Source organism: Plectropomus leopardus, chromosome 11 (assembly GCF_008729295.1).
Source record: "Plectropomus leopardus isolate mb chromosome 11, YSFRI_Pleo_2.0, whole genome shotgun sequence".
Lineage (NCBI taxonomy): Eukaryota > Metazoa > Chordata > Actinopteri > Perciformes > Serranidae > Plectropomus > Plectropomus leopardus.
This window is the reverse complement of record NC_056473.1, coordinates 34,321,054-34,335,159: the sequence shown is the minus strand read 5'-3', so window position 1 is coordinate 34,335,159 and position 14,106 is coordinate 34,321,054. Positions and strand designations below refer to the sequence as shown.

Genomic DNA, 14,106 nt, shown 5'->3' with positions numbered 1-14,106 from the left:
ATTTCAAAGGGTTAATGACCTGCAAGAAAGGAGGAGGTTTTTTTGCAGTGGAACACAAAGTCATTGTATCATAGGTCTTTTTTTAATTTTGCTTTTAATCTCACTACATTTTACGTTTCAAAGATTCTCCGTTTTCTGCAACAATTAGAAAACCATTTTACTTATTCATGAGAAAAAAATGAAATAACTTGAAGGAAATGACATTTCCTTTCGTAGTGACCTCTGCAGAATTGTACTGAATATAAATGAAAGGTTTTCAGTTTTTGTTGAATTATAAATCCCATTACAACGGCTCAATTTGTAAGTTGTTTGAAAAAAAGCACAGATTTTTTTTTCTTCAAATTAATAAATAAAAGACCTGTAAGAAAGGAGGTTTGAAATGAGCTGCACAAGCAGAAATATTTCACTAAATGTTAAACATATTCAGTTTATGCAGCAGATTTTAAACACTTTTTTTGGCATCAAAAGTCATAACCTCACAATATTTAGATTTTGATTTCTTTAAAGAAAATATGTTTTTTTACACAGCAGTCATTTTCACCGTGGAAGGAAAAGGACACTAAGAATTACTTTATAATGAGTCGCTTTGTCTTCTCATGAATGCATTTTTCTTTTTTGTTAAATTAATGAAGTTTTTTGGAGTCCCTGATTTCACTGCAAACATACCAATTCATTTTACTATTAATTAAAAAGATGTTTCATGCTTCTGGATTTCATAAAAGGCCATCAAATCCAAATAATCACAAATCATAAATTAGTCATTTTTCCTGACGCAATCACAGTGAGATCAGGTGTTTTTCCTTAATACCGAGCACAAAAACACGACCAGAAAACAGGATGGAGGATAAATGTTTTCTCTAGAAAGTGTTCAATGATCACAAGAGGAAAAAAAGCTCTTAGTCTAACAGATAAAACTGAAGGCGTTCCCCTCAGCGATGCTTCACGTGAACGGCCTCACAAAACATTTACTTCACTATCGTCTTTTCGCAACAAAAAACACGAGAAAACATCAAACATATTGGGCGATCGACTGTGAACCAAAATGTCTCCAGTTTGTTCTTTTTTTCTTTCTCTGAAGCTTTTTTTCCCACTGAAACGAAAACGTCTCCTGCATCTGTCGGCGTTTTCGACTTCATCAGCTCTGAACCAAAAGAAAAGAAATAAATTTTACAAATTTAAAACATTTTGTTCTCTTTTTTCTTGACTTGAAGCAGCAGACATTCCTGCGTCTGTTAACCTCATCTCCGATTTTATTTTCTCAACATCCTGAGGAGTCATTTGGTTATCGTGAAATATGTGGAATTTTTTATTTTATTTTTTCAAATATCAGAAATGCAGCGTGCAGGCCCCGTTTGCCCTGCGTTCATCGCAGGATCAAAGATTCACAGTGAAAACAGCATCAAATAATTTGAATGAAGAAAAATAAATAAATAAAAACACAGGATGCCACCTTTCAGCAGGTGGCTCGCTGAGTTTGTATGAAATGAATCAGAGAAGACAGAAAGACAGTTTAAAGACTCAGAGAAGAGCTGGATGTGAAGCGGAGACGAGCCGCACTCACAGGCGGACGAACACTGAGCCCTCGTGGACGCTCCTGAAAACTGCACCAAACCTTTATCCTCTTTTTTTTTCTTTTTTTTTTGTCAGTCATTCTGTAATTTAACCCTCCGAAACCTGAGCAAAGTTGTTTATTTCTTCCAAAAACACGGAAGAAGGTTCAAGTTATGAGTTACAAGAACATTACTTGAAATTTTCCAAAAAAAGCAACAAAAAGAAAAAAACTACCAAAAAAATATATATATATATAAAAAATAGTGATTAGATAAAATAGTGAAGAAAAAAAATACAACAATCAAAATGAATATTGTGTTCTGTACATTTTCCTTTATTTGTATAAATTACTTAATAATAAATAAATAATTCTGCAATCTCTCCCTTTCTTAAAACTAATATTTAAGTAATTTTACAGTTTTCAGTTTGTAGAACATCTCTCCAGGTTATCCAGGTGTTATCTTTTTTTTTTTTGAGGGGTCTTAAAGGAGCTACTGATTCAGAAAAGCATCAATTTTTAACAAGATTAAAGTGTTCACACTCACACACTCACACACACACACACACACACACACTCACACACACATACACACAAATGATCAAAAATAAAATATTCCCTCAGCAGAAATCTGTGGCTTTAAAAATGAGCTTTTGCTGCCATCTTCTGTCAGAACATCAGAAGTACACAGCTCACACTCCTGCAGTCAGGTTTGCAGTTTTGCATAATTCTGAAAAAATATGTAGTGATAAAAAATGTTTTGTGAAATTCAAATTATTTAAAAAGTAAAAATGAAAGTTTTTTTAAACAGAAAAACTGCACAAAAATATCTGTTTTTCTTTTTTTTTTTTTTTTTTAATGATTATGATGTTCACTTCTTACAGTTTGCAAATGTTTTAAAATATTTTTTTATCAAATGGGGATGAGAGGATGTCCTGATACTGTGTTACAGCTGGTTTACACACAATCACATAAAATAATTAATATTTAATCACTTTTGGCGCTCAACGTGTACTTCTTAAGGGATTAACAATTTTTCAAGTGTAAATTATCTCTCTCTTAAAAATGAACCTGAAAGCCCCAAATAATGATGGACATGTTTTGGAGTTCAGCTGAGACTAAAATATTAGGTGAAATTTAACATTTCACTGTCTGATGGAAAGTTAAAACTCTAAACTGTGTTCATCTTTAACCCTCAGGGACTGCTGGGCTATTTTTACATGCTTCTCATTCCACATTTTTGGATCATTTTGGCTGTGATCATTAGGGTTGTAAATCACAGGTTTCATCTTGATAAGATATATCGATACGATATATCTTATATAAGATATAACGATACGACATTTACCGATGTTACAAAGTCTAAAACGATACGATTTTTGATTCGATTTGATTTAGGGGCCTGTGATCGATATGGGCCGATTTACACAGTCGTACAGTTACAGGAGAAGCTGCCACCCTTTTCTTTGCTTTTGGCCAGAAAAGATAAAAACAACGTATACACAACACGCTAACGTTATTAGCATAAGCATATGGCATTTTACATTGCAGAAATTAGCTTAGCGGCTAGCGGACTTTTCCTCTACTCTTAACTTAATCATTTCACTACTATTCATGCTTTCTCTTACTCACCGCTGGTTTAAGTCCCTGCAGCTCCCGACAGAGCTGACGACTTTAGACTACATAAACGTTTTTCAGTCAACATTGTTGAAACAGAGCAGCTAACTTAAAGTTTGCAAGAAACCAGTGAAATGGCCTCGCAGGTACTTCCTGTTTCCTCAGTGCCGCTTTGTTTACATATCACGTGTGCCGTCTGTTTCCTGCAAAAAAAGAAACATTTCCACACTGGTGATTTATTACTGAGTAAATAATCGTAATATATCCTAACTGGCGGAGAATGAGAAGGGAGCGGGATTTTTTGTGATTTTTTTCCATCCAAAAACATAGTTGCATTATGACAAAATCCTGGCATTTAAAGGGTTAAAATTCTGTTAATTAATTAATATTTGATATTTATGATTAGAGACTGATGTCGGTTATAAAAATAAACTCAATGAAAGTAGAAAATAATTTGAATGTATAATATTTTTAAAGCCTGATTCTGAAAAAGTGTATTTTGTGCGCAGAGCGATACGAGTGTGTACGATATCAGAGCGAACCCTGAGGGTTAATAAATAAACTTTTCAGGGTTGATGTTTGATCATAACTGTCAAACGATCACATGCACATTTATAAAGTGCATAATTTTTATTGCGATTTTCCTGTACTGCAGTTAATGCATCATGTCCTGTTTCAGCGTGTTTGTATGTGGTGACTGATCTCAGCAGGATTTCAAAAGACAGAAACTATTTTCATCATCTCATTATCATGTGATCACTTCCTCAGAGTGAGCTTCATGTCTTTAACCAGCAGGTGAAGCTGTCAGCCTGCAGATACTTCAAACAACACCCCAACACACACACGCACGCACGCACGCGCACACACACGCACGCGCACGCACACACGCGCACGCGCACACACACACGCACTCTTTGAACACATGCATTGAGATCATTGAATCTGTGTTCTTTTACATGAATTGTCCTTAATGCCGTAAGGACGCCGCTTTCTTGCCGCTTCAAGGAAAACAAATAGATTCTCAAATTCTTAAACTCCTTCTGCCATGAGACTTTTAAATGCCATATAAATCTCATATGCGTATATATATATATATATATATATATATATATATATATATATAATTATAATTGATTTATTTATTTAAATTGAATTATTTTTTTGTGCAAATTGTCTTGATCAAGCCCGAGATGTAAAATAACTTTTTTTTTTTTTATCCTTTCAAATTTTTCAAATCATTTGACTGCTGCAATGAAAATTTGGATGCCTTAAAAACCCATGAAAGCTGGGCACATTGTGTGCATGACACAAAAATAAAGAAATCATTCTCTCTCTCTCTCTCTCTCTCTCTCTCTCTCTCTCTCTCTCTCTCTATCTATCTATCTATCTATCTATCTATCTATCTATATATATATATCTATATATATATATATATATATATATATAATGCTGCTGATTGCTGCTGATTGTGTTCACCCTGTTTTATGTGACTGTGAAACTGAACTGCCCCTCTGGGATAAATGCAGCTGTCTGAATCTGAATCTCAGGCTTTTCTCTTTTCCCAGATAAATGGAGTGCATTTATTTTAGTGCTGTTTGCAAAGCTTTACGATCTGTTGCCTCTCAGTCACCCGTTAGCAGCAGGCTGCCATGCAAAGTGCCGGTCAACCATCAGAAGTAATTTGGGGTTCAGTGTCTTGCACGAGGACAGCTGGACATTTGGACAGGAAAATGGAACAGCCCTTCCATCAGTGGACGACCTGCTTTTGCTTTTTTAAAGCCTGAGGGATCTGCTGTGTCTGACTGGAGGGAGTCTGGATGCGTCCACATAACATGTAAAAACCTTAGTTATCCCTGCAAAACATTTATGTCAAATAAACACATCACAGACTGACATCTTCACAGGGAAAATCTGCAAAGTGTCTGAATTTATTTTAATTAAATTGAATTGAATTTTTCATTCACAAACAGAAATTCTCGAAGTCAACTTTGTTTGTATCTTTCCCCCTGCAGCTGAAAGCTCTTCTCAAGTCAGTCAGATTAATAAATAACAGTAATAGCCTCTGAAAAATGATGCCGCTTTCTTCCCTGAATCCTCTGACTGAATGTATATATGTACATCTGTTTATTTTTCTTGTTTATTTTTTTTTTTGTTTGTTCGGTTTCTTTCTTTTTATTCATTTTTACCTATTTTTTTGTTCTTGTTTGTTTATTTGTCTGCATCACTTTTATGCTGAATTTTTACTTTTTACACTGTGCTGTACCTTTTATCTGATGTTTTGTATATGTTCGGTTTGTCAAAAAAAAAAAGTGAAAATAAATAAAGCACACACACACTGACTCACGCAGGGCCATCTGATATTCAACGTATCAGAATATCAGCAATCACAATATCAATTTTCTGACCAACTTTCTGTCATGATCAAGATTGTTTTACTCGAGACAGTTGCATAACTAAAAAATTAAATGCATAATTAAGAGTTGCACAAAATAAATTTGACACTTTTCTTCACCACAGTAAAACTGGCAGAACCACGGCGTCCACCTCCTGTCAAAATCTGGCAGAAAGTCGCCGCCGTCGCTGCTCTCACAGCTGCCTCGGAGAGCGCAGCTGCTGCCTCCACAGAATGTAACAGCAACACTTTTGGCAACGTTTTCGCAATTTTAGAGTGAAGTTCTGTCCTTGACGAGGAGGACGCTGTCAATCAACAAGTCATGGAGACTTAATGATCTGTTCACATTACAAGCTAATGTGGAGAAAATCTGATTTTAACCCTTTGAAACCTGAGCAAACTGGCTTGATTTCTGCCAAAAACACAGAAAGACGGCAATGAGAGACAAAAATGCAACGAGCAACTGAAAAGAAAATATACAAGAAAATTACCTGGAAATTACTAAATAAATAATAATAATAATTATACAGCATATAACGTTTTTTTTTTTATTTAAAAATGGAAATGACCTAGACAAGATGCTTAAAAATGATAATAATTACGTAACATCATTTTAAATATGTAATCACAATAACATCACACCCACAATTTTTTTTATTAATCTGAGAAATTTACTCAAGGTTGAGAGGTCTAAATAATTGTGAAAGGTATCTGGAAGCAGCAAATGACGCTGATCCAGGTTTCAAAGAGTTAATAACCTCATGTGAGACAGATCGGATTTTTTATCACGGTTCACACAAAAATCCATTCATACGTTACTAATTATTTTGAGATTTTATAATGCAACATCAGAAAAAAGACATTCCTAAAATCCTACTTCCCATGTCTTTCAGACTTTTAAAAGATTGATTCCAGACACTTTAATACCAATTATTATGTTTATATTAATGCATTCAATGCCTTTGAAGACTTTTTAAGGCTCTGAGGGAGCCCTACCTACGAGCTGAGGACGAGATCAGCCGCCAAACAGAGGCGATAAAGGATTGTTATTGTCATATAATGCCATTGATACTGCTTTGAAAGCACTGCTAATGGGTATGTTATATGTCACACTGGAGGCCGATGCTGTTGTGTCATATGTCACAACGGTCACTTTTGCTTCCGTGATGCCGGCATGCTGTCTAGAATGACACACTGCAGCAGGATGCTGCTGCTGTTGTTTTGTTTTGTGTAAAAATTGTGGAAAAAGGGCTACTGTTGTCATGAGGCACCGACAGAGATATTTGAACGTAGCCCGGACTATCAAAATGTTTTGGAGGAACTGTTCCCTCCACATCGTGTCACTTGCCGCCACCCCTGACCCTGAAGAGGACTCTACCCCGAGACCCCGGGACCCCGGCAGACTCACCCGCTGTGCTTCATGTTGGGGGGTTTGTCCATGCGGACGCCAGTTTGATCTTCAGCTCCGTGTCCTGGCTGTTCTTGGGGACGACCATCCGGTGGAACTCGGCCTGCTTCGGCCCGTTAGTGGTTGGGTTCATGACCACCTGAGGAGGGGGCGGGGCACAGAGGAGGGCAGGTATTGGTTAGTAAATAAATGTTTTGCATTTTCAGCATTAGTGCTGTGATTAGGCAGGTTTCCATAACCCTCAAATTGTGCAAAATGAAATGCAAATATAAAATCCGCCTCATGGAAAACACATCACTTTCGGGAAAACTCCCATTTATTGCAAAAAAGTTTTTACGTTGGCATGAGGTAGTATTTCAGGCGATTCCATAGCGTCATATTTGTCCAAACTGCAATGGAAACACATTTTAGTCTTTTCTAGGTCACATGGTGCTGTGTCTATGTGCTTGTCAGTAGGAACTGGCTCCCTCATGATGCAGCAGGAGCTACAAGAGCTGTTATTGCATCACATAACTCTGAGAAAGTTGAGCGAATCATCAATGAGGGGCTCGTCTTTCCATCATGGCTCCATAACACGCCTGCGTGGCCTTGGATTGGAAATAATGGCAGCTAGTTTGGTGGCTACAATAGAAATAAAGCTCCTAATGTTTCGAACATCAATTGCCATGGTTACTAGGATGTTATCACCAGAGGAGAAGTCGCAGAACATCACTCAGTGGAAACACAATCATCTCCACACTGTGTTTTATCAACATTTGGAAAATATTGTTTAAGTTTTGGGCAAATCTGTGATGGAAACCCGCCTATCGTTGCACGGAGCTGAAGGGCCTTTGCACAGTTTTTTCTTGTCTGAAATTGTTGCTTGTCTGAAGGATGACCGCACACTGTGTCAGTCACCTTTGCGTACTGACTGCGAAACTTTTGTGCAACATGAAAGTTTCTGAGCAGGTTTGATTTTCTGCTTTTTTAGCTCTGTTTGAAGCTTTTAAGGAGATGTTTGACTGAAAATCAGTGAAGAAAATGTGCCAGCAGGAAACATCAGTGACAAGACAGAAGAACAGAAGTGCACACTCATTTCATAACTCAGATGGGTCATTTTTATTCCCCAAAATGCCACGTCAGAAAATCCTGGCTCTGTTGTTTTTTCACATCGAGAAAAACCTTCGATTAATCACACAGCAGCTCTGAGCCCTGCAAGAGTCGGTCCAACACGCAGCCAGAGCTCATTTTATTTACCGTGTTTAGTCTTCAGTGTCCTTCAGCTGTCTGCCTCTAATACAGTGCACACACACACACACACACACACACACACACACACACACACTGAGCTGTCTCTCTTCATCTCAGTCAGGCGAGATTCTGCTTACACAAACTGTTTTTGTTTTTGTGTGTGTGTGTGTGTGTGTGTGTGTGTGTGAGACTCATGGTAGTATGTCCAACATTACGAAGGACGTCTGAAACTCTCTAAACTGGCGGCGCTGCTGGCCGACTCAGTACCTCACCGTCCAATCAGAATCATCCGCTAATTAAAGGGTGTAAACCTCCACCGGTGGTTTTATCTCTCTGGGGGACGCAGCAGCCGATTTCAATATTTCATCATCTCCTCACTGATCTCACTGAAGACTTTTTATTTCTCAGGTCACGGCGAGTAAATTCAACTGGACTTAATTATGAGTTTAAAGACGCTCCTCTCAGAGGAGATCAGTCCGTAAAGTCTTTTTACCTCTCAGTATTTGGGTTTCCATCACAGATTTGCACAAAACTTAAGCGATATTTTCAAAAACTTTCTCAGAGTTATGTGATGCAGTAACAGCTCTTGTAGCTCCTGCTGCATCATGAGGAAGCCAGTTCCTACTGACAAGCACACAGACACAGCATCATGTGACCTAGAAAAGACTAAAAAGTGTTTGGTTGCAGTTTTTATTTACTGAGCAATTTGGTCTTTTATTAGAAGAGTAGAATTTAAATGAAGAGACTGACCGTTGATCTGACTCAGGTCAAAGACAGATTTTTTGTTTTGTTTGTGCAGCAGTCAGGTAGTGTGTGTGTGTGTGTGTGTAGGTGGACTCTCACCCGGCCCAGCTCCTTGTCCTCCAGGGCCAGGACCCCGGTGCTCTCTGTGAACAGCTTCACTTTGACCGAGGGCAGAGGGTGAGTCGTAGTGAAGTCCCCTTGAGTCCCCCACCTGAAAAACAGGAAGATCCTCTTCAGAGCTGCGTGGACATTGTGCGTTTTTCTTGATCTCGCACACGTGTGAAGTTACACAACATATTTTTCTCAGATTTTCTGCACGGCCAGAACCTGTGGTATTTTCGCTCACACTGTAGGGATCAACTGACTATCAGCAACGGGTACAGGCATGTCAGCCCGATCAGTTTTGACAGTTCCAATAAAGTTCATCCAAACAAGACAAGCACATCCTCAAAAACTGCAGAGGAAAGCCAGAGAGGCAGCATTATTTTGTGCAGATCTTCAGCAGATGGTGTTAGACGCAGACAGTCTGGTCCATCTGTTCTGCTGCAAATGTCCATTTTTATATTTAAGCTCAGTCTCAGTCAAGACAACAATATTAGCCACAACACGTTCAATATTTTTAACACTGAGGGGCCGTTTACACGGCAACAGTTCTTGCGTGAAAACATTAAACTTTGTTGCAGTTCGGACTTTCGTTCACACAACAGCAGTATTTTGGGGGCCTGAAAACGCAAACTTGTGAAACAGGGTTCCAGAGTGTAGTTTTTTTAAAAAAAAACGCCACCCTGTCTGTCACGGGGTAAAATGGCAATTCAAATCAAGAACTCAACATAATATAGGTTGAGTAAATGATATAGAAATGGTAACTTTGAGGATGAAGTTCTCCTTTAAGGTCCCAAAATTCTGAAATTCAGATTTTCTCCACATTAGCTTGTAATGTGAACGGATCATTAAGTCTCCATGACTTGTTGATTGACAGCGTCCTCCTCGTCAAGGACAGAACTTCACTCTAAAATTGCGAAAACGTTGCCAAAAGTGGTTCTGACAATCAGGGGCTAGTAAATCTGATACCCCTTTCCCACCAAAATTAATACGTGCGCACAGGTTTTTCAAAGACGGGTAAACCAGCTAAATATAGATGATAGACTGCATTCCCACTGCCAGTGAACACACTGCTGTAGCAGACAAGTCTGCCTTTCTGTCAGCTTGTGTGTGCGTGTGATTAATTAGTTGTGCACATATTTTTTATATATATATATTTTTCTACACTGTTGAGTTGTTGGCACCTTGTAATTTTATGTTACTATTTTTGCACCTTGTTTTCCTATTATACTTGGCACCTTGTTTTTTTTTTTTGTTTTTTTTTTTTAATATATGTAATTATTTTTTACTATTCTAGGATTATCTTATCTTAGTTCTTCAAAAATTTACCACTGTTTGTGTAACTAGAAGACTACAATATAATTATTGAGAGAGAAAAAGGAGGGAAAATGTTGAACTTAGAAGCAGTGTGACTGACTCTGGCACAACTTCAGCTGCTACCAAGGTGCATGGGGAAGGGGAATAAATCAAAAGAGGTCAAAGCTCCAGCAAAACCCTAATATTCAGAACAAGTCTATTGCAAAGCCAACACGTTTCGAGGGGTTCTTTTGTGTACATGCGGCTTCACAGACAGGCCGGAGAACAGGTAATCAGTAGACAGCAGCAGGAACAGAGGTCTGTGAAAACTTTTCAGTGGTTTCTCCTCTTTGTGTATCTCATACTTTTTCAGTCTCTCTTTCAAACTCGGTGCACTAATTTGGAACAATGTTTTAGTGCAGCTTAGGTGGAGATGGACTGTAATTAGTGCCAGCGAGTCATTGCATCTCGCTGGTTAAGGAGCTGAAATTACTGCGTTCATCCAGGTGTTGTATTCCCATCGATGCCGATCGGAGCTGAGGGTGATAAATACCCGTGTCTACTGCCGAGTCATTTCACCCGGGAGTGAATACTGATTGTGCAAATTACCATTGCATTAAAAAGCCAGATGTTATTGGGTTTTCTGCATGAACAAAGTGTAGCTACTACATATACTGAATATAATGTACACCTTAAAGTGTTTATATTTGGGGGCTCCTCATACTTAATCACACTGACTCTGACATCATGGACTGCAAAGTTCACTTCTACAAGAGGTCACCATGCAAACTTTGCTCAAACATCAAATCAAGTCTTAGTCACAGATCCAGAGGCAGTAAACAGTCCCATCAGTGTCGGCTGCTATCAGCAATCACTTACTGCTCATCTCTAATGGAGCAGACTGACGCCTTCTGCTCAGGACCACAACAACGCGGCCATTATACACACGGAGAGCCGCCACGCTCCCACGATTACATGCCTTTATATCAAAACTGTCATTGAAAGTATGTAAGCAAGTGTGTGTGTGTGTGTGTGTGTGTGTGTCTGTGTGTGTGTGTGTGTGTGTGTGTGTCTGTGTGTGTCTGTGTGTAGCACACAAACAACAAGTGACCCCTTCACTTGTTGCCGCCGAGAGCCTGAGCACCGCATTCAGTTTCCAGCAGTTTCCAAGGCAACATTGCGTGGAAAGGTGTGTTCACTTCACACACACATTTTTTTGTTTGTAATAATCACAGACATGAGACCTGTGAGACGGAGGACACACTGACACAACCCACTGTGACCTCATGGATCCACCGACCTGAGATAACGTGAGTGATGACATAATGACGGCTGTTGTTAAGGTTTCTTTTGTGCTTCGTCTGGTTTGCTAACTTGACCTTGATCTTTAAAGACATTAAAGCCAGACGGCGATGAAAACAGGCTGCAGGACAAACTCATAGGTGAATTCTTTTGTTGGTCTGAGACAGAAAATGATTTATTTTCACATCTGCAGCCTGAAAAGTTTTGGTTTAATAACTATAAATTCTCAAATAATGGTATTTTTTTTACATGTCTTGCATTGAAATCTCATTCTTTGCGTGCCTAAATACATTCACCATTCTTGTTGGTTATGCTTCTACTATATTGCTGCAGTTTGTGTTTTTAGCTCTGGAAATGTCAATCTATCATTCACTACTTTGGTCCAGACTGAAATATAAAAAAACAACTGTTGAACTGATGGCAGTGAAATTTTCAACATACACTCGAGAGGATGAATCCTGCTGACGTTGGTCGGACTTTGAAGAAAACTGAGCAAATGTGCGAGTTGTTTAAGAAAACACAAATATGACTGACTAGTTTGCAACCAGTAGAATACAGATATATTGCACAGTAATCTTGGTTTACTGAAGTGTCTAAAACTAAGAAAGATTGATTTAATTAAACTTAAATTCAACTTGCAGATCTCTGAACTTCATTATTAGCAAAATCTTCTTTGTGCTGATCAAGTAAAGTCAGACTCACTTGGTTTCCTGAAGTTGCTAACACACAAAAAAACAAAAACAAGGTAATTCCACCTCATTTTTAAGTCGCAACAACTTCACAAAATTCAAGCTTAAAGGAGTCATATTATAGCATGTTGTCCAAAATTGCCTAAAAAAATTCATATTATGGCATGTTGTCCAGGAAGGCTTAAAAAATAATCTTAATGTAGCATATCATCCGAAAAAAAATGTTCATAGTCATAGTAGAGCATTTCGTCCAAAATCGTAAATAGAACTAAATTTAAAGTAAACTTAATAAGTAGATGTAAATTAAACATAAATTAAGACTAATAGTTATATTTACTAACATTTTTCAAGGAAGGGAGTCGGTTTTTCACACAAACGTGGTGATGGATTTACGAACACTGAGTGCAGCTCAGTCCAGTTGTTGTTCTGCATTTTACTGCTCTGACATTTCATTGCATGGACTCAAAATTCAATATAGAACTCTGCAGGTTAGAATCGGCTCGTGTTTGTCGCAGAGGCTCGTCATGTATTTCATTTCCAAATCAGTTTACAACCAAACCCTGCGGGCTACATTTGCAACTGAAACCAATCTTAGTTTGACATCATATTCTGGAGGAAAATGAATTAGTTTGGTGCATGAAGCCTGCAGCAGTTGACACTTGAGCAAACTAATTAACAAAGTAATTTTAATTACATGGAAAAAGTTACATATTTAAATGGTAAACTCACTGTACCTCTGCCTATGTGCTTAATCTCACAGAAAATGGGAACGACTAGCCTTGAGGGACAGACAAAAAAAGAAAAACACTTTTGGAAGTGTATTTGATTTGTAATAAACACAAAGAAACGGTGGTTTGGTCCTTTAAATGATTCACAGACGCTTGACATTCCTCAGTGATTAAGGGTATTATGCATGGAAAGGTCCTCAGTGATTAAAAAGCTGTTAAGCTACGACTGCAGGAGTCACCGGAGCGATTGGACGACGGTGTAATCACAGCTAATCATGATGTGCGTGTAATTACAGTTAACTACGATGTCATTAAGCGTATGGGTGTGTTATTGAAGATGAGAGATGTGAGAGTGCGCCGCGGGCTAATTGCAGTGAAGGTTACAGGAGCCGCAGTGAAGCCGGGCTGCAGCTCAGGATCCCTGTTGACCAACAAGGTCGTCAGGTGACGGCATGCTCCTCTAATTGGCTCCGTTTGGTGATTCTGGCGGGTAGAGGGGCTGTCAGAAAAGGAAAAAAAACCCTCTGCAGCAGTGGATGGAGCATGCGAAAGGGCAGCCTCATTACAGTGCGGACCCCCACTGACCGACGGGCAACAACTGCCACCGAGGATGTGGCCGGGCGGCCCTGAGTGATCATCAGTCGCCATGGTGAGAAAAAAAAAATGATTTCAAAGGACGATGACGCTTTTCACTTAAGACTCTCAAAGTGGAGGAAAACTGAAGAGGAAATAGTCAGAAGTGATACAGGAATATTTCTTTGAGTAAGGGATGTGCTTTACTTTTACAGTTCAGAAACTGCACTCCTGATGCCTCTTTTTTCTCTTTTATTGTACAGTGAAACTCTTATTTTAGGACTCTAATTCAATACACACGTGGACAAAATTGTTGGTACCCTTTGGTTAATGAAAGAAAAACTCACAATGGTCACAGAAATAACTTGAATCTGACAAAAGTAATAATACATAAAAATTCTATGAATTTTAACCAATCAAAGTCAGACATTGCTTTTCAACCATGCTTCAACAGAATTATTTAAAAAAATAAACTC

General features: G+C 38.5%; 1 protein-coding gene across 1 annotated transcript in view; it reads right to left on the bottom strand.

Annotated features, from left to right (window-relative positions):
* Nucleotides 1–14,106, bottom strand: part of cadps2 (Ca++-dependent secretion activator 2) — a 187,322-nt gene that overhangs the window by 76,546 nt on the left and 96,670 nt on the right. The window contains 3 exon segments of the mRNA XM_042496456.1: nt 6,967–7,006; nt 7,009–7,105; nt 9,040–9,151. Of these exon segments, the coding sequence (XP_042352390.1) occupies nt 6,967–7,006; nt 7,009–7,105; nt 9,040–9,151 (249 nt within the window).